Below are 21,376 nucleotides of genomic sequence, written 5' to 3'. Positions count from 1 at the left end.
TTCTGGGAGGGGCCCTGGCATATGTGTGGATCATCACTAAGCCCCACAGTTGCTTCCGCTGCACCTCGGAACTGGAGAAATGCAGTCTGCCTCTCTGTAAAGTCACAGAGGAGGAGAAATTCACCCGGCTCTAAAAGATGGGTGCTGGGCAGGTGAAACAGAGGGCAGAGCCCAGTTCTTTGAAGGAGCCAAGGAGAGATTGCTGGAAGGAAGGGCAGAGCGTTGTCTGAACTGGCAATGCAAGTGGGTCAGACTCTGATCCAGGAGCTCGCGGGTGGCGGAATGTGGCAGAGGGTCGAGCAGGAGATATCATCAGTGGAATCCTACAGAGCCCTCTTACTCATCATCAAGGAAAGGACAGTACACCCCTGTGGTAGACCCAACAGGCATTTCACAAAAGGAATACAAATTGCCAATAAGTATTTACAGATGGCCTCTGTCTTATTAGCAAAAAAAAAAAAAAAAAAAACCTAAGTTAAAATGAGGTATCATTTCTTGCCTGTCAGATTCACTGGTTTTTGTTTGTTTGTTTGGGTTTTTGTTTAAACAAGATAATGCCCGCTATTGATGAAGGGGCAGGGCAGTCGATGATGCTCACGTGTCATTGAGCAAGAGTTGGAAGGGCTTTCCTAGAGGTTAGATTGGCATATGCCAGAGAGCCTTACCCATGCTTTGTTACCTTTTAGGCTAGCAATTTCACTTCCAGAAGTACGTCCTAAGGAAAGAGAGATGTAAGGTCTGGGGTAAGATCCCAGATTTTATGGCAGGAAGGAAGGCTTATTACCTAGTTAATATTAGCTAATATTTGACTTACATAAACTACTTAACCTAAGCCTCAGCTCCCTCATCTGTAAAATGGATTGTTACAAGGATCAAATGAAATGATACATATTTTAAAGATTTTATTTATTTATTTATTTATTTGTCAGAGAGAGAGAGAGAGAGAGAGAGAGAGAGAGTACACACAAGCAGGCAGAGTGGCAGGCAGAGGCAGAGAGAGAAGCAAGATCCCTGCTGAGCAGAGAGCCCGATGTGGGACTGGATCCCAGGACCCCACTGGGATCATGATCTGAGCCGAAGGCAGCGGCTTAACCAACTGAGCCACCCAGGTGTCCCAAAATGATACATATTCTAAAATGTGCTTAGAACCATGCCTATCCCTACTAAGCAGGTAGCATTGGAGCTGTACTTATTTGTGTTAGTTATTTTGTTAACGTAGATACAAAGATTTTCAAGAGTATATTACAGCATTCACAGCAAAATATTAGGACTTGCCAAAGGGTCCAGTGATAGAATTTAGTGGAATTATGCTATGTCCGAAAGGATGCAGTATCTGTGTAGCCATTAATTCTGACTTACAAAGAATATTTAATGTCATGGAAAACTTCCATGCTAGATGAAGTTAAAAGGGCGGCTTATGTAAGGAGTGGTGTGATCTGAGGTTGGTGAAGAAGATCTGCGTCTCTAGACATGCAGAGCGAGAAAAAAATATCCCTAAAAACCATCTTGCCTACCAGTCACTCTCTGGCTGGTGGACTTAGAGGTGACTTTTATTTTAGCTAGTGAGTCTTTCTGCACATATCCATTTTTTTTTTTTTTTTGATAATGAACTCATACTACTTTAATCAGGAGAAATTATTGAAAATAAATTTAACATCGTGAGATGCCAGATTGAAACCGTAACGGGCCCAGATGGCACATTTTTACATCCTCTGCTAGCTTTTGCGTAGCAGCCCAGCAGCAGGAATGGAGAGATCAGAAATAGGATCTTTTGAGAGGGATTTTGAGGAAATGGGGAGGAGATGGGAAGTTTTGGGTGCTTGGTTGTAGTCATTGTGGGAAGGTAGCCCATTTAGTTGGGAAGATGGCAGGGGTGGGGGTGGGGAGGGAGGGCAGGGTGAGCTGAGCACCTGCCAGGTAGGAGGGACGGCTGATGGGGTAGGAGAGTAGTGTAGCTGCTGTGCTGGGTGAAAGGGACATGCTGCTTTACGTCTGGGAGGAGGCTCAGTGTTTCCTGGTTTAAATCTAGATCAGGAGAGAACCATGCAGGCCGGTGATGGCCAAAGATGCTGGTCGTCTATCTTCAGGACGTGGTGGAAAGCTGCAGGCTGGGTGGGCTCTTAGATCAGTAGCTCAGTGCTGGGATACCGTTACGTGAAGAGCTGGTTGAACTGCCCCAGATACTTCTGAACAGAACAAGCCAGGGTAATAGTTGGGTAGTTTTGCCTTATTTTACTGTGTTCATGGCTTTGGTCCTTGCCGAACTGTGTGTGTATCCACATGGTTGGTAAGAAATTGTGTTCCTCATATATCAGCTCATTTTTTTCCACCACACGCAGACTGGGTTCCACGCCTGGCTCTGCTCCGGATCTTGCAACGCCTTCTTCCTCCCCTCCACGACTCACAGTAACCAGAATATCGCGGTAGTTGTGGATTCCCTGCAGAATAGACTGAGCTAGCAGTTTTCACTTCCAGGTTGATTTATGTTCACTCTGGAAAGAGCACAGATGCACTCATTAGCAAGACACGAAGCCCAGGGCCTGGACAGCTCTCAGGGCCTTCCAGGCTGTGGGCCCCCTGCAACAGGAGGGACCTGTTCAAGCATGTGTGTGTTCTCTGACCTCGCCATAGTTACAGAATAATTCTTAAGACTACTAGGGAATTGCTACCAAGCCATGGGATCTCCCCTTTCTGTGGTTTCACACTTACTGACTTGAACACAGTAGCAATATATAAATACAGTTATTGTAGAAAGCATAGGATGGGGTCGGATATGGTTCTTCAGTGGATTCTAAGCTAAACACATGAGGGTGTGGTGTCTTTGCTCCTTGGTTGAATTTCCCACATATCTCAGAATCTGGGTTGCCTTTGGGGGTTTGGAGGGGGCTGGGAGATGTGGGGACGGTTTATTCATTGCCACATGTTTTTCTCTGTAATATGTTTTAGTCTAGAGGTAGCAGTCCTCACCATCCATAGGTTGCTGGGGTTGTTTTTATGGTTCCTGCCCCTGTCCTTATTTAGAACTCTATGCACCAAGTTAGGGAATTCTGCCCTGATCCAGGATCGTGTGGATATCTTGGGTAAATGTCTTTTGATAATTGTGTTACTTGAAATTCTGCCCAAGTTAGAATGTTCATTTGTTTTCAACTAGAGAGCTGTCTAGAACCTCTCATTTAGGGGACAGAGAGGCCCAGTTTTCTGTGTCTGTCTGTCTACACCTCTCTGTCCAGCATTACAGCCTGTTTCTTTCTGGAAGCTGTGCCAACAATGAATTTCACAAGAAAATAATGATATGGGGATCAGGGTGGGTTGGCTGTTCACATGTACTTTGGATGGTTCTATATGGAGTCTTGCCCTGGACAGTTACTTTTTTTCTCCTTGTTTTGACATAAGTTTAGATGTATAGGGGAGTTGTAATAATAGAACAGAGGATTCTCGTATATACCCTTCAGTCAGATCTCATGTTAACATTATCTCATATTCTATCCGTATGTACACATGTGTGCTTATACACACATACGCTCTGATTTTTCCTGAGCCACTTGAAAATTGAAACATCATCTCTAGGGGCACCTGGGTGGCTCAGTGGGTTAAAGCCTCTGCCTTCGGCTCAGGTCATGATCCCAGGGTCCTGGGATCGAGCCCTGCGTGGGGCTCTCTGCTCTGTGGAGAGCCTGCTAACTCCTCTCTCTCTCTCTCTCTCTGCCTGCCTCTCTGCCTACTTGTGATCTCTGTCTGTCAAATAAATAAAATCTTAAAAAAAAAGAAACATCATCTCTAAATATATCAGTGTATTTTTCCTGAAAAAAGATGTTTTTGTGTATCATACCACCGTTATCAAAACTAGAAAATTGGGGCGCCTGGGTGGCTCAGTGGGTTAAGCCACTGCCTTCGGCTCGGGTCATGATCCCAGGGTCCTGGGATCGAGTCCCGCATCAGGCTCTCTGCTCAGCAGGGAGCCTGCTTCCTCCTTTCTCTCTCTGCCTGCCTCTCTGCCTACTTGTGATCTCTCTCTGTCAAATAAATAAATAAATTCTTTAAAAAAAAAAAAACAACTAGAAAATTAACAGTCAGCTAGGACAATTATCTGACCTACGGACCCGATTCAGATTTTGCCAGTTGCCCTAATTATGCCCTTGATGGCGGGGGTAGGGGGGAACAACCCAGATTACATGTTGTGTTCATTTATCATGTCTCTTTAATCTCCTTTAATCTGAAACCATCCTTCAGTCTTTCTTTTGGATGACACTGACATATCTGAAGAGCAGAGGACATTTTGTAGGCTGTCCTCGATTTGGATTTGTCTGATGTTCCCTCCTGATTAGATTCAGGTTTTGCGTTTTTGGCAGGACTGTCAGGGAAGGGATGTTGTGTTCTTCTCAGTGTATCCTCTTGGGAGGCACATGATGTCCGTTTGTCTATTCCTGGTGATGTTAACTTTGATCATGTGGTGAAGGTAGGGTCTGCCAGGTTCCTCCACTGTAAAGTTATTGTTTTTCCCTCTGTCATTAATAAATGTCTTGTGGGGAGATACTTTGAGGCTATATAAATATCCTGTTACCATTCGAACTTTCATCCACCAGTTTTAGTATCCATTGATTCTTGCCTGAATGGGATGATGGTTCCCAAATGGTAATTTTCTAACTCCATAATACCCTCTGCATTTATTAGGTGGATTTCTATTCGAAGGAAGAACTTTCCCTAATCCCACAGTTTTCCCCTAAATTTATGAAAAGTATGCAATTATGGATTCTTATTTTATACGTTGGGTTGTAAACTTTTACTCTCATATAATTTTCTTGCTTGCATTGTCCCAGTTTGAGCAAGTGCGGGGCCACTGTAGCCAGTTCCGGTGCCTTTTTGGCACACTCTCTTCATGCTTCGAGCATTTCCTTTTGTTCTGGCTCAGAGAGATGCTTCAGGCTCCTTGCACTCTCTCTGCCTCCCAGCCCAAGAACTGGCCATTTCTTCAAGGGATCCTAGTTCCATTTAGTGGAGAAGGCCGTTTCTTCAACTAAGAGAGGAAACAAACAAACACAGAACATCTTCAGAGATCATCTCTCCCCCCCTCCCCAAGTATTCTCATTCCTCCCCGTACATTTTCCCTACAATTTTATTAAGCACTTATTACATCTTGGAGATGGAGAAGACAGAGATGAAAGGGACATGGAACAACTTAGTGGCAGAGATAGACCAGCCAACAGATAATTACAGCAGTGTGATAACCGCAGAATTGCAGTGTTTCCGTATGCCAAGTGCTATCATGGGATCACAGAGAAGGAGGTTAAAGTTGACTAAGGAACCCACTTGATAACCCAGGCATCTTCACCTTTCACGGGACTGAGAGGCTACCTGATGGAACCTTCTGGCAAAATCCCCTCCTCAATTCCTGTAACTAGGGAGTGCAGTATCTCATTGAGTCTATCTGAGAGTTTTGATAATCTTGAGAGAGGCTTTCCTTTCTTTGAAACCGAACTCGAATTTCCTCTTCAGTTCCCCCCATGACTCATGGTTAAGCCCTGAAGCTTGGGCAACCGCCTGTAGCTAGTCCCCTGTGTCCGTGCTGGTCTGCTTGGGGGTCGTTGCCTTGCCCTATGCTGGGAATTGTCTCTTCTGTCTCCCGAGCTGCTCTTGGGCAGCCATTGGATCATGCTCTGCTCTGTGAGACCAGGCTCTTACGGGTCTTTCCTGGGTGAATCATGACATTCCTCATACAGAGAAAAGGATAGGGATATGAACCCTGCTGAGTTTCCACAGCTCTGATGTGTCCCTGTAGCCGGAGGTCCCCTTTCTCTCTTTGGCTGCCACATCAACATTGTGCTTGGTAGTGAAGTAGCACCCCCCAGGGAGTCTTTGCGTGAACTCCTGTTATTCCAAGTCTCTTCCCTTCTCTGTCAGTTTACCGATTGCTTGAACTTTAAATATAGGGCTTCATACCCAGTCTTTCAGAACTTACTGTGTTTGGTTGGGCCTGTCGTTCCCACCAGCTGAGATCTTATTTTGTGTCTCCATGCCACCATCTTGCCCAGGAGTTGGTCAGCCCTCTTAGCTTTCTGTACATGACATACTGTTGTGTGTGCTTGGTTTTGTCCCTTAAATTGTTGGAGCAAATGAAGGGAACCCAGGACAAGACAGAAGGTCAAGGCATGCCACTAGACACACTGACATTTGAGTGGGTAATTTAGGCAATAGCTTCTCCTAGCCACAAAATCAGCTAAACTTTATTATCTCAAAGACATTTTGCCATCCTGGATACGAGGAGATGATAAACTTCGGGATACCTTATTAAAATCAAAAAGTCCTCTCTCATGCATTTCTCAGATCATTGAATCTAAGTAAAGCTATTTTTCAGTTTATTTTATGTGAATGTTCTTACTGATTCTACAGCTAATTGCTAATTTTCAGGACCTCCTTTTTTTTTCTTTCTAATTTTTCCCTAGATGCTGTTCAGCAGACATCAACTCTTTTCTAAAACTGTGGGGGAAGTTGCACTGTACAATGTACAACATACCTTTTTAAATCTAGTATCATCACTTTATCCAAAAGGATGTACACACACATAAATCTTCCCCTTTCTCTTGCTTTATATTATTTCTGAGTGCTTTTCATCACTTAACATTCTCTTTGTGGTCTCTCCCTGGCAAGAATACACACTGAGATCTGTTTATCATTGATGCCCTAGCATCTGACACATAGTAGGTACACAGTAAATATGGAATGGATGAGTGAATGAATACATATTTTGGTTTATGGCCTCTGGAATCTACCTCGTTTTCTCAAAAGAGAAAGAAAAAAGGATAATGTGCTTGTCATTCAACTCCTTGAACACCTCCTACCACTCTCATTACCCCTTCTGGGTGTGAAGACCTCCAGGTAACTCTCCTCCCCCGACCATTCCAAAAAAGGGTAGTGTTTGTAAATGGGCACGTGGTTTTTACATAGCATTCCTGGATTCCCAGGATCTTAGAATGGTCCCCAGGTCCATTAAGATTGAATCTGAATGTTGGATATAAGGACATTCTGGAGTTCTCTTAGAGAAATAGACATTAAAGAAAAATGTCAGGTGCCTGGATGGCTCAGTTGGTTAACTGTCTGCCTTCGGCTCAGGTCATGATCTCTGGGTCGTGGGGTTGAGTCCCATGTCGGGCTCTCTGCTCAGCAGGGAGCCTGCTTCTCACTCTGCCTCTACCTGCCATTCCCCCTGCTTGGGCTCACTTTCTCTCTGTGTGTGTCAAATAAATAAGTAAGATCTTTAAAAAAGGAAAAAATAAAAAAGAATGTCTTAGAGTGGCTCAGACCACAGGCTGCACAGTCAAATTAGGGTTTTAGCATTTAGTTCTGTATAGTTTGCAGAACCTCAGCTTTCCCGTCTTTCAAACAGGAATATAAGTGGCACCCATCTCACACCGTGGTTAGGAAGTGGTGTGGTCTCTGCAGGACTTAACATGCTGCCTAATTCAAGAAGGGATGGCTTCCCTCAGGATGGTTCTCATTTTAAAAAATTCAGGAAAGAAAGATACAAAGGAGGAAATGAAGTCGCTCATAACCTCATCCCCTAGCAGTTACCACTATAAAAGTTCTGATGCAAATCTTGTGTATCTCCATACGCAGACCTGTATATGCTTCACTCACTTAGCATCCCGTGAGATCATTTTCCCATGCCTACAAGTAGTTTGTTTACACAGTGATGTTTTATAATGTTGGTGCGCTATAATTTATTTGGAGACCCCCTTGTTTTGCCATATTATTTCCATCTTTTTTTCCCCGTTAAAATGTCATAATGAATAGTACTGTATCTCTGTGCGTATCTTGGGTGATTTCCTCGAATAGGGGAATTGCTGAGTCAAAGGGCATGTGCGTTTTTTGAGGCTCTTGCTGAATGGGCTCAGGGAGATGGTGCTCCCCTGGCTTCCACTCCAGCAAAGCAGGCTGCTTCTGGAGAATGGCCCGCCTGCTGGGTCTCCTCTTTCTGGTGATGCCGCGTGGGTTACTCGCGGAGGCAACAGTTTCTCCCAGTCTGGATTCTCTGTTTTTCTTTTCTTTCCCTTTGTTTCTTTTCTTGGTTTTCTGCCAAACAGCCTCTTGTGAAAGGACCGCCTAATTAACCCTGTGCTAATTAACAATTTAAAATTACACAGTGTGACTGTTCGTGTTTAATTCTCTGGAAGCTGGAGAAGAGCAGGAACCCCCTCCCCTCCCTAATAACTATATCCTGCCTTCCACCACCGCCCCCCCCACCCCGCCCCACCAGCTTCCTGGTAACTGTTGCATTAGACCCAGTCCCGTCTCCTTAAAGGAATGTAACAAAACTGTCTTTTCACATCTTCCCAGTTGAAAGAGGGAGATAAATGACTTTGTTAGTGGCCCAGCTTAATAGGGAGTTTTATCATTTTAAACAATCTTTGGAAAATAAAGACTGCTGTTAGAAAGGTACAGGGGGCTTTACAGGTAGGTTCCAAAGGAATTGTTACTTGTGAGGAGCAAGGGTGGGGGCTCTTGAGGAAGGTGTTGGAACTTTTCTGTACAAGATGACTTCTCAAATGGCAGATTTAAACTCCAAGCAGAGAGTATGAATCGGAGAGAACTGGATCACTACTGTATCTTCCCTTTGACGATCTTACTGGGAAGATGTGTTCTTCTGAAATTTAACTGAATTTTCCAAACCCTGCACATAACTGCAAAAACCATGTTGAGCACAATGTTGCCCGGGGGTGTGGGGGGGTCATGAATAGAATGTGTCTGTGTTTATAAGGGAATTGGGGGTCATAAGCTGCAGAAGAGAAGCAGGCTGCAGAAGTTGTGGGTTTGTGATGTGTGAGCTGGCCCTGGCGTGAGTGAAGGACGAGGAAAGGGGTGCAGAGCCAGGGGTAGGGGGTGGGGGTCTGAGCAGAGCTGCTGGTGGGGCTGTGTGTGAGAGCATGGGGACCCGCTGGGTTCCCAGGCTGCCCTCTATAACTGAAGATCATTGATTTTACGGGAAACCATGTTTACAGACAGAGTGCTGATCGACCTGCCGAGTTGACTTCTGCCTCCTTAAGTAAGAACTACCTTTTTCTTATTGACTGGCTGATAAACAGAGTGAGAGGGACAGCCAGCTGGGTGGGAGAGTTCTGGATAGCCTGAGGTCCTTGAGCTGAAGGATCAGGCAGGTTTAAGAGATTGCTTCATCTCTGTCCTTAGGTCCCTTCTCATCCACCCCGTCCCTTCGCCTCTCTGGGACCTGTGGGGGAATCCAAGGCTGACCCCACCTGGTTACCTGGCAGTCCAGGCACGGAGCCTGGAAAAGATGGCAATCTGGTGAAGACATCATGAAGCAGAGAGTGGCTCAAGCTTTAGGGCCCGTCCCCAGGGGATCATGTTAAAATGCAGATTCTGATCTGGAGTGGGGCCTGTGGGTCTGCATTATACAGGCTCCCTGGTGAAAAACGGCGCCACTTGTCCCTGAGCCACACTTTGTTTAGCAAGGTTATAAACGGTTGTGCTTGTCACGGCCAGCGTGGATTAAAAGGAAGCCTAGTGCATAGACCGTGACGTGGGATCCTTCTTGGCCACTGGTGTCTTCATGGGCTGTCGTCACTCCTTGTGAATAAGTGGTATCCCATGTGGCCTCTCTCAGGGGAGACGTGTCACCACCATGGGCGCCATCTGTCTTTCAGAGGTGGCCACAGCGTCATCCTTTCTTGACACCTTTTGCTTGGCTATAGAAAACAAAGTTAGGTGAGTTTCTAAAAGTCCCAGTCATGTAGCCGAATGGCTTGTGGAGGAGGAGGTAGGAGAGAGCAGAGCAAGAAAAGCCCACCAATTAATTGGTAAACGCTTGCAGGTTTCTCTGGCCTAGCCCAGGCTGGAGAGGAGATTGGCTTTGCTGTCGATACTCAGGTCCCTAGTGAAGCATCAAAGCTGTTCTCCTTTATCAATCGTGGCCTCCCCTTCCAGCATGTTCCTGTAACTTACCAAGCATTTATGACATTGATTTTACAATCGGGCTGTTAACCCTCCCGCCCCTTCAGGCCTGCCAACTTTTTTGGCCCGAGCTGTCAATCAGATGTCGTCCAGCCAATCAGGCACCTCCATAAGAAGAGCCCCCTGGATTCTCACCTGTGTGCCAGCTAAGCCTTCTGAAGTCCCACTGCATTTACTGTTTGGTTTGGCTTAGTGTAGTCATCGTTGTTTAAAAATCACTGTGTCTTTTCTAAGGCACACAGAACTCGGTTGTAATGGAGTTTGAGGTTACATGCTTGAGAGGTGGGGTGTGCGTGTGTGCGCGCCTGCGCATGTGTTTTTTGAACAAAATAGAGGACACATTCTTCCAAAAAGTTACTTCTCCAGAGACTTCTGGTAAACCTGCCTTTCCCAATTTTTCCCGAGGGGGAGCTGTTGGCTCACTGTGCAGTCAAGAATCAAGAAATGAAAAAAGAATGGGCAGATGGGGGTGGGGTGCGGGAAGAGAGAGACTGAACCTAGCCAAAACCTTCCTCCGATGTGTATGAATGAGACGGGTGGAGAAGCAGCCAAGAGTTCTCCAGGAAGGAGGCCGAGGGGGAGGGTGGCCTGGGATTTGCAGGCGAACCATCAGGACCGTGCGAGAGGCTGAGTTGCCTGTAGGATCCATGCCGGACGGAAGGGACGCCCCTGTGATGATGTGACCACAGGAGCAAGAGAGGTGGCGGGTGGCCCGATGCCTCCCTCCCTGGGGAGGCGAAGTCTCAGAGGGCAGATTCAACTCAGTGGCACTTTGGAGTCCGAAACGGAAAAGCCCCAGGGCTGAAGGGCAGCTGCTTGCGCAGCTACTAGTAACTCCGAGGCAGGTGTGGAACGGGGGGCTGGCCGAGCCCGGCTCCTGTCTCGGCTTGCCACTGAGATCCCTGACAACAGAAACCACCACACCAGGGGTGACTGGGCCCTGTCCAGACAGGGCAAGGGCGATGCTGCTGGATGGGGAGCCGCCAGTTGAGAGGCTTCCCAGCCATGTCGAGCTGAGATTTCGTGCCATCACAGTCGTGGTCTGAAGCCAGCTCACTCACAAGCAAGAGTGTTCTGTGGGTTTGGGGGAGGAGGTGGGATCTGGGAGATCTGCCGTTTGGTTCAGTGTCAGGGTGGCACTGGGCCTGTTTTTACATTTAGTGCCTCAGTTGTACTGCTTGTCAAATGGGATGGTGCTTCCCAGAGCCGGAGAGGATGAACGTAGCCACGGGCCCTGTCGAGGGCTGGCAGAGCACGTCCAGGCCCCGCAGACTTGCTCTCTGAGCCGTGCAGCCTTCAGTCACTTTCATTTGAGCTCCGAACTAGACATTTGGCCAGTAAGAGCAACGGCAGCAACTTCACCTCCAAATCAGCGAGCGTGTCCCCACACAGGTTTACCGTCCTTTGTCTGGGGGTACAGACTCTTCGTCCTCTCGTCCGTCCCTCCCTGGTGTTCCCTTGGCCCACAGACCATGGGGTCAGCCAACAAGGACTTGGTGTCGGCCATCTGTATGCAGTAGGGCCGCCATTGTGCGTCCTCGGCGGGACCCGGCGAGGTGATGCGACTGTCCTCTTCTGTGGCCATAGCCTGGCCCCGACTCTAACACGGTGCTTGCAAAGAACGGAAATTCGAACCAGTTTCCAGGGGGTAGAGCAGCCGACAGTCTGAAGACAAAGAGGGGGTCTCCTGTGTGCCCCCTTCCCTATGCTCCCCACTCTTGCCACAGACCCTGGCCATAGAGACCTGGTGCCAGCTGCCTCCTGCACGTTCGTTGGACGGCGTGGGGCGATCGCTGGGGTCCCTGCTGCCCTTGCGGTCTCTGTTGTGGGTGTGGACAGAAGCCTGTTAGAGTGCTCAGTGCGGGACCTAGCCTCGGCCCTCCTAACCTCTTTCCTTTCTCTCTCTCTTCCCCCCTCTCTCTCTCCTCTCCCCCCTTGCCTCTGCTCTTCAGGTCCGATCCGTACTGGGTGCAATGAAAGCTCCACGCAGGCCTTACCATGGAAGGCTGTGACTCGCCTGTCGTCTCGGGGAAGGACAATGGGTGCGGTATCCCTCAGCACCAGCAATGGACTGAACTCAACAGCACCCACCTCCCCGACAAACCCAGTAGCATGGAGCAGTCCGCAAGCGAGAACCACGGGCCCCTGGAGAGCCTGAGGGCCCCCTTCAATGAACGCCTCGCGGAGAGCACCGCCCCGGCTGGCCCTGCTGCCGAGCCCGCCGGCAAGGAGGTCAGCTGCAACGAGTGCTCGGCCTCCTTCGCCAGCCTCCAGACCTACATGGAGCACCACTGCCCCAGCGCGCGCCCCCCGCTCCCCCTGAGAGAGGAGAGCGGGAGCGACACCAGTGAGGAGGGGGATGAGGAGAGTGATGTGGAGAACCTGGCTGGGGAGATCGTCTACCAGCCCGATGGCTCAGCCTACATCGTCGAGAGCCTGAGCCAGCTGACCCAAAGCGGTGGCGCCTGTGGCGGCGGCAGCGGGCCTCTCCCTTCGCTCTTCCTGAACTCTCTCCCCGGGCCGGGGGGCAAGCAAGGGGACCCTTCTTGTGCTGCACCAGTCTACCCACAGATCATCAACACTTTCCACATAGCCTCATCCTTCGGGAAATGGTTTGAGGGCCCAGACCAGGCTTTCCCGAATACCTCAGCCCTGACGGGGCTCAGCCCCGTCCTGCACAGCTTCCGCGTTTTTGACGTGCGACACAAAAGCAACAAGGATTACCTGAACAGCGACGGCTCTGCCAAAAGCTCCTGCGTATCCAAAGATGTTCCCAACAATGTGGACCTGTCCAAATTCGATGGCTTTGTGCTCTACGGCAAGAGGAAGCCCATCCTGATGTGTTTCTTGTGCAAACTGTCCTTCGGGTACGTCCGTTCGTTTGTGACCCACGCGGTGCACGACCATCGAATGACCCTGAGTGAAGACGAGCGGAAAATTCTTAGCAATAAGAACATCTCCGCTATCATCCAAGGGATTGGCAAAGACAAGGAACCCCTTGTAAGTTTTTTGGAACCAAAAAACAAAAACTTTCAACACCCTTTAGTTTCCACAGCTAACCTCATAAGCCCCGGACACAGTTTTTATGGGAAATTTAGTGGCATTCGAATGGAAGGGGAGGAGGCTCTCCCAGCCGGCTCTGCTGCGGGCCCCGAGCAGCCCCAGGCTGGTATCTTGACCCCCAGCACCCTCTTGAACCTTGGCGGGCTCACCAGCTCGGTCCTGAAGACCCCCATTACCTCAGTCCCCCTGGGGCCTCTGGCCTCCAGTCCTACCAAATCCTCAGAGGGCAAGGACTCTGGGGCAGCAGCAGGAGAGAAGCAAGAAGTGGGCGATCCTGATTGCTTCTCCGAGAAAGCAGAGCCAGCCGAGGAGGAGGCGGAGGAGGAAGAGGAGGAGGAAGAGGCGGAGGAGGAGGAGGAAGAGGAAGAGGAGGAAGAAGAGGAGGAGGAAGACGAGGGTTGCAAAGGACTCTTTCCAGGCGAGTTGGACGACGAACTGGAGGACAGGCCCCATGAGGAGTCTGGGGCCGCGGCAGGTAGCAGCAGCAAAAAGGACCTTGCTCTCTCAAACCAAAGCATTTCTAACTCCCCCTTAATGCCTAATGTGCTCCAGACCCTGTCGAGGGGCGCAGCTTCTACTAGTTCTAATTCTGCTTCTTCCTTTGTTGTCTTTGATGGTGCGAACAGGAGGAATCGTTTAAGCTTTAACAGTGAGGGCGTCAGGGCCAATGTGGCAGAGGGCGGCAGGAGGCTGGACTTTGCTGACGAAAGTGCCAATAAAGACAATGCCACAGCACCAGAACCAAATGAAAGCACAGAGGGCGACGATGGGGGCTTTGTCCCCCATCACCAGCACGCTGGCTCCCTCTGCGAGCTTGGGGTTGGGGAATGCCCCTCGGGGAGCGGCGTGGAGTGTCCCAAATGCGACACGGTCCTGGGCTCCTCCCGCTCGCTGGGCGGCCACATGACCATGATGCATTCTCGTAACTCGTGTAAGACACTTAAGTGCCCCAAGTGCAACTGGCACTATAAGTACCAGCAGACCCTGGAGGCACACATGAAGGAGAAGCACCCGGAGCCGGGGGGCTCCTGTGTCTACTGCAAAAGTGGGCAGCCCCATCCCCGGTTGGCGCGAGGCGAGAGCTACACTTGTGGTTACAAGCCCTTCCGCTGTGAGGTGTGTAACTACTCCACAACTACCAAAGGCAACCTCAGTATTCATATGCAGTCCGACAAGCATCTCAACAACATGCAGAACCTGCAGAACGGAGGGGGGGAGCAGGTGTTCAGCCACTCCGCCGGGGCGGCGGCCGCGGCGGCCGCTGCTGCGGCCGCAGCGGCCAACATTGGCAGCTCTTGCGGGGCCCCCTCGCCCACCAAACCAAAAACCAAGCCCACCTGGCGGTGCGAGGTGTGCGACTACGAGACCAACGTGGCCAGAAACCTGCGCATCCACATGACCAGCGAGAAGCACATGCACAACATGATGCTCCTGCAGCAGAACATGACCCAGATCCAGCACAACCGCCACCTGGGCCTCGGCAGCCTGCCGTCGCCCGCCGAGGCCGAGCTCTACCAGTACTACCTGGCCCAGAACATGAACCTGCCCAACCTGAAGATGGACAGCACCGCCTCGGATGCGCAGTTCATGATGAGCGGATTCCAGCTGGACCCCGCCGGGCCCATGGCCGCCATGACGCCTGCTCTAGGTGAGGCTGAGCGCGTGCGCGTGTGTTCTCGTGACTTGAGGTGAACGGGGGAGCAGTGAGGATAGACCGAGGTCCCGCTGATTTGGTTCGTTCTGTCATGTCCTGCGGATTCGGCTCTGATGGTTCTTTTTGCAAGACTTGGTTTTGTGTGGACGTGAGTGTCTGACCATCAGCTGTTTCTCTCGAGGAGCCCTTCTGGTGTGCGTATGGAGGATCGTACCCGTGCAGCAGCCACACGACTCGGTTCTGGCTCCGCGGGCCGGGATGAAAATTTCAGTGTTGCCTCTAGTGTCGGGCTTCTGGTCGACTTCCCTCTCTCTTCCCGTCTTCTCTTTCTTCGACCCTTCCGCAGTTTGAAAAATCGCCACAATTCATCCGAAACTTTAAATGTTTGCTGTGACTTGGGAAACTTGCAGCTCAGGTTTTAAATAGGGACAGTCCTCTCCATTAAGAGCAGCTCGAAACCGTGGCGTTACCTTATTCACATAATCAAAGGCTGGTTCTGTGCGGAGCGGGGAGCCATCCAGATATGTTCTGCAAACTTCTCCAGTGTATTCATGAGGAGGATCTCGATGCAAGAGACCCGTTGCCTTTCTTTATTGTCTTGCGTGAGTTGTCAGGGATAAGTATAGTTGGGAATTCAGTTGCCCTGAGGCAACCATAAAGAATGGTGTGCTAGATGAACAATGAGTAAATTCTAAAACCGTACATCAGAAAGAGCAAAGTTTTAAAATCTGTTGGAGGAGCCTTTGTTACCATGAGAAAACAACCCATGTTAGAGAACGTGAGCTGGTTGTGTCCAGACAACCCATCTTACCCACTGGCTGCATAGCTCTAGAATGGAGTCAAGAGGATAGGATTGGGATGCCAAAAGCCATGAGTCTTTCCATGAAAAGGATCATGAGCACTTTTGGGGGAGAGTCTCTGTAGCGAGAAAACGTGCGAATCAGTTCCACGAGGACCAGTGTGATGGTTGGGCTGTTTTTCCCCCACCTACCTTTGCCTCAGATGGGCACTGCCTGGTCTCCATCCCCCAACCCTGCTAATCTCCTGGGACCAGTGATGGTGGCCTGACTGAAGTAGTAGTCCCTTCCTGACATGAGAATAAGTTGTTCTCGGCAACAGAGTGTGAGCAAGTACCTTTATTCTGGTGGTTTAGGTTAATCCCAGTTGGCATGTCTTTGTGTGGTGTTTTAGTCCTAATTGCTGCTGATGAGTTATATTTCATAGCACTTAATTTGTTTTTCCTGCTATGCACTTAAATTTGGATCCTTGCTACTTTAATTCTTGTTTTCTATTTTGGAATATTGACCTGTGGATCCTTTACTACCAAACGACTTGAAGAATGTTTTACCAACTGGTTAATAATGGATGCATAGGGATCAATCATCTTATTTGTCCCCCGAGTGAACCATAGGGGATATACACCAAGGGATGGCCTCGTACTGTAAGACATTTTTTTTTTTTTTAAGCCTGTGGGAATTGGGGTTTTCTCATCTGGAGATTTAAAATCTTGGGGAGGCAGATCTTGGAGTAAATCAAATCTGATGTAAATGGAATGAAGGCACAGAAAATGGATGGGTTCATACTGGGTCAAAGTGAGATCTTTTTAATTACCTTGAAAACCAGTAATTCTAACTAAGGCTTGAATGAAGCAATAGAAAAATACTGTGCTTTTTATACCAGCTCTCTGTGAGTCCGCGGGGCACCATGCATTATGGGCATATGGCAGGTGCAAAAGAGACAGAAGAATGAATCCCTGTGTTCTGGATGTACATAGTAGACCCATACTTCATTTATTTTTTTAAAAGAGAACAGAGCTTTTCCTTCTAAGGACCTTCTCCAGGTCAGCCAAGCATAGGCCCTTGAATTTTCAGGGTTACTGCTTATCAGCCAAGGTGTGTCTTTGGAAACCTCCTGTGTCCACCTTAGGCCCCAAGAGCTGCTGAGATAGAGTGAGAGTCACAACTGCTTTATCCTGGCAGCCTGAGTGGGGGTGTGGGTACGAGAGCGCATGCGCCAAGGACTTAGGTGTAAGTGCTATGACCTCGGCAGAGGCCAACACATGCGAATGTGAAAGGGCCATCACTGTCAGTTCTGTCTGCAGCCCTAGGATCCTTCACGAGGCCACTTGTGAAAAGGCTGTAGGTATTACTAGGTATTCCTGGGCTCTGTAGGGGGAGAAACATTTTTGTGAAATCCACTTCTACTTACCAAGTTATTCCTTCCTTTGACAGAACCTTCTCTTTTGTGATCCCAAGCAGATGCTGATTCCGGGGATGCTTTCTTCCTGGAGGGCTTGGAGGAGAGGGTCGGCACCCTTGGGTCTGGTATGGTAGGGTGTGCTGCCATTTGTAGATAAGATACTAGGCTGGAGGGCATCTGCAGATATCCTTCCAGGCATCCCCTTAGATGATAAAGTTTAGCCCAGCCCCGAGAATCAGGTAGCTTACAGAGGTGTCTGCGTTTTTCCCCGGGAGCCGACTGGCTATAGGACACCTGCCTGAGATTTCAGTAGATCCTCTGCTTCTGTCTTTGAGTCTAGAAGCTGTCTTTAATCCATGTGCTTCTCAGACGCAGACTCTCGTGGCAGAGTGTAAATTCTAGTGTTAGACATGGGTGCCCCCTCGCTCAAGAGTAAAACCCCTGCTGAGTTTTCATTTCCAGGGGGCGCTTTTCCTAACTTCCTCCGCATTGGGTGAGGTTCCTCCACTTCTTGCGGAGGGCTGATCTGGTTCCTTCTTGTTCTGCAGATCTGTAGGAGTCTAAGCCTTGGGTTTGTTCCTCCAAGGTACGTTCTCCTCTGGAGTTTTGGCTTGCCTGTCGCCTTCATTTCACTGCTTCTCAGTGTCTGTCTTTGATTTGCATTTCAAGAGCTTGAAATGGGAATAGGGACTTATGTCCTCTGTGCGTTTGGAGGATTTCTCATTTTTACTCAGGCATCCAGCAAGTGACAGCTGAATTTCTCTTTAGAGCAGTATTGATGTGCTGAGGTTAAATTTAAAAAGTGGGGAAAACCTGATGCTTCAGGTGGTTGGCATCAGAAACAAATATATGTTTGCTCCTTGTCTTACCCTCTGGGCAGTTTCTGCTTTGACTGAACACCGCTTGTGTTTCATGGATGCTATCTGGCCTTCGTCCCCATTAAGGGATGGAGCTTTTAGGCTTTATTTCTCTCTCTCTTTTTTTTCTTGTCCTAAAAAGAATGTCTTAGTTATGGCTCCTCTCACCAGCAGAGATGGCAAGGGAGGAGACAAGCAAAAAGCTTCTTGAGCCTTCTGGAATGCACGTTGCAAAAGATTTCTGTGGCTTGGTACATTGTGCACAGGCTTCAAACACAGCCAGACTACTCAGTAGAACCTGTAACTGATCTTCTCATTAGAGTTGCCTCATGTAGCGTAAATAAGAAAATCATTAAAAAAGAAATCTTTTACTTGATTAGCCACTAACTTGGATTATAATCAGTCATTAAAAAAAAAAAAAGTAACCTCAGCCCAGCCATAAGTAAAAGGTCAGATCTGAGTATCATTTGGGGAGGGGCAGGGGAGGACATGGTAGCTCCCATGTGCATGTGTTTGGGGGAGAGGTAAATCACAGAAGCCAGTGCTCAGTGTTCTGCTTGACTGTATGCTGCTCGGGAATGGAGGGAAGACTGCTCTTTCATGATAGAAATAAGAGTTTGCAGTTCTAATATCCCAGTGAATGAGAGCCCATCCCCGGTTTATGTAGGGCAGTGATGAGCTGAGAAATAACAGGGGTGGAGAGGGAGGAGCAGACTCTTTTCGGGAACTGCGAGCTGACCTTTGCGTGCCATTACCCGTCTTGATCCACTTCCTGAACCTGTACCATTTTGGTTCCCTTTTAACCTTGTCCTGCACAACATCTGTGTGGGGGGCTGGGCACTCTCTAGAGGTTCAGTCAGGACCTCTGCCCTACAGAGGGATGGGGACACAGGCCTCTGTGTGTGCCTGATGAAAACAGAGAATGTGACGTGTCCTGTAGCAGACTTCCATTTCATGCATAGTGGGGGCTCAGTAAAGGGGAGTGACTGTGTTCTTGGGGACCTGTTGGAGGAGCTGGCACCATTGACAGGCAGGCAGAATGTTGACCCGTGGGGTGTGCTGAGGAATTAGGGAGACCGTTGCCCAAATCTCAGATGGAGAGCTGCACCCTCTGCTGCAGTAGCCCCCAGCCACATGTGGCGATCTAAACTTGAATGAGTTAAAAAGAAATAAAACTAAAAATTCAGTTCCTTGGTTGCAGCTTAGCCGTGGCTGGTGACTAGCCCATCGGATAGCACAGGAAGTTCCGTTGGAGCCATGCTGCTGTAGATAAATTCTGGGCCCTGTTCTGATTTACCACGAAGGCTGTGTATCTTAAAATGCAGCTGTAACTAACTTCCAGCTTTTAGGGGTCTGGAGTTTCAGATTCTGTTATGTCCAGTGAATGATGTTTATTCCTATCTTTTCGTAGATCTGCATAAAGAACTGAATCAAAATATTCAAGAGATTATGGTTCTACCTCTTCTTTCCCAAAAGCAATAAATAAATAAATAAATAAATAAATAAATAAATGCATGCTTCTGCAAATTTCAGAATGTCCATGGGAAAGATCCGAACAGATAAAGTTGATTTTTGGTTGGGGTGGGGGGTGGGTGTTCCCAGTTAGTAGTGCCTTGCAACACTTTCAATGTGATTTTTTTTTTTTTACACCCCCCCGGGTTGAGGGTGGAGGAGCCTGGGGGAGCTTCCACTGGGGCCACAGCTGTGAAACTGGCCTCTGATGCTCTCCCCCTCTTCTTCTCTGCAGTTGGCGGTGAGATCCCCCTAGACATGCGCCTCGGGGGCGGGCAGCTGGTGTCCGAGGAGCTGATGAACCTGGGCGAGAGCTTCATCCAGACCAACGACCCGTCACTGAAGCTCTTCCAATGTGCCGTCTGCAACAAGTTCACCACGGATAACCTGGACATGCTGGGGCTGCACATGAACGTGGAGCGCAGCCTCCCGGAGGATGAGTGGAAGGCCGTGATGGGGGACTCATACCAGTGCAAGCTCTGCCGCTACAACACCCAGCTCAAGGCCAACTTCCAGCTGCACTGCAAGACGGACAAGCACGTGCAGAAGTACCAACTGGTGGCCCACATCAAGGAGGGCGGCAAAGCCAACGAGTGGCGGCTCAAGTGTGTGGCCATCGGCAACCCCGTCCACCTCAAGTGCAATGCGTGTGACTACTACACCAACAGCTTGGAGAAGCTGCGGCTGCACACTGTCAACTCCAGGCACGAGGCCAGCCTGAAGCTGTATAAGGTAGGACCCGGGCTCCTTCTGGAAAGCGTGCATGGGTTCGCTGGGGGTTGGGGCCTGGGATGGCTGCAGACGGGTGACAGTCTGTGTCACGGTGGGGTCGGTGACCAGTTGGTGTTGGAGGGGGTGTTGGCGTCTGCTTCCTCGTGAAGCTGCTGCATGCTGGTGGCTTCTGGTAACCAAAGGTTCTCTCTGAGGCTGCCCCATTTTGGAGGGCAGGTTTTATGGACAGCAGCCCGATACGTACCTCTCGACTCTGGACATCTGGCCTTTTCTCCCTTACAGCTGTTTGTTACGGCTTTTACGTACCTTTGTGTTCCTGCGTTGCCCCATTCCCCTGTGTTCTTTTTTTTTTTTTTAAGATTTTATTTATTTATTTGAGAGAGAGAGACAGTGAGAGAGAGCATGAGCGAGGAGAAGGTCAGAGGGAGAAGCAGACTCCCCATGGAGCTGGGAGCCCAATGTGGGATTTGATTCTGGGACTCCGGGATCATGACCTGAGCTGAAGGCAGTCGTCCAACCAACTGAGCCACCCAGGCGCCCCTCCCCTGCGTTCTTCACGCTCCCCTTTTCCGTCTCTTCCCACCCTTCTCCCCCTTTGATCTCTTCTCTCCTGGAGACCCCTGGAGTACAGAGTTCATTTGTTCATGGATTCATGGATTTGTTCGTTCATTCACACATAGATATTGAGCACCTCCTGTATACCAGGTCCTGTTCTAGACACACGCCTCCCCCCATGTACAAAGTAGATCAAAAACAAAAGTCCCTGCCCTCCTAGTGTTCCCACTCTCTTGTAGGGAGTTGGGTGATAAACACAATGAATAAATTGCATAGTTGACTACAAGGTGGCACATGCTATGGGGCAATTTTAGGGTCCTTGACGGGGAGCTCCTTTGTTCTTTCTCCCTTTGCTTCCCTGTCCCGGGCCCCCTTTCTCTTCCTCGTATTTACATTTCCCCTCTCTTCCCCTGGGCTGCTTCTCGATCCTTCTCCTCTCCCCCTCTGTCTTCTCTTCCTTCCTCCCCCCCCCCCCCCCCCGGCCCTCCCTGGCCCTCCCCACCCCCTCCAGTCTCTCTCTCTCAGTCCATAGACCTTAACGGTGAGGAGGAGGTGCTCACATACTGTAAATAGTCCTTTCACTTGCGAGGCAGAATTGCTCCAGACGTGTCTATTGATTTTCACTGGACTTAAAGCCTCACCTTTTTCTCTAATCATCCCATAATGGCTTTAGTATGAACAATCAGGTACAAATGGCCATAAATCTGCCCAGCCTCCTCCCACATGCCTTCCACACCCTTTTCTCTTTGCATTTTCTCCCTTTTATCCTCAGCCTCTCCCCCCACCACCTCCCTTTGGCTTTCACACCCGTTCTCACTCCCGTCTTTGGGCTTTGGGCGAG

At 49.2% G+C, this 21,376-nt stretch overlaps 1 protein-coding gene across 8 annotated transcripts in view; it reads left to right on the top strand.

The window, feature by feature from the left end:
* ZFHX3 (zinc finger homeobox 3) overlaps nt 1–21,376 on the top strand; it is a 243,004-nt gene that overhangs the window by 75,471 nt on the left and 146,157 nt on the right. For 6 of the 8 annotated variants that reach the window (XM_059151888.1, XM_059151891.1, XM_059151887.1 and 3 more), the window contains 2 exons: nt 11,916–14,674; nt 19,484–19,980. In XM_059151888.1, coding sequence (XP_059007871.1) covers nt 11,962–14,674; nt 19,484–19,980 — 3,210 coding nt within the window. In that variant the 5' untranslated portion in view covers nt 11,916–11,961. The remainder of the gene's footprint in view (nt 1–11,915; nt 14,675–19,483; nt 19,981–21,376) is intronic. The other 2 variants (XM_059151893.1, XM_059151894.1) reach the window with 1 other exon arrangement.

This window comes from Mustela lutreola, chromosome 16 (assembly GCF_030435805.1).
Source record: "Mustela lutreola isolate mMusLut2 chromosome 16, mMusLut2.pri, whole genome shotgun sequence".
Lineage (NCBI taxonomy): Eukaryota > Metazoa > Chordata > Mammalia > Carnivora > Mustelidae > Mustela > Mustela lutreola.
Note: the sequence above shows the minus strand (reverse complement) of the source record. Positions and strands in the feature narration are given on the sequence as shown.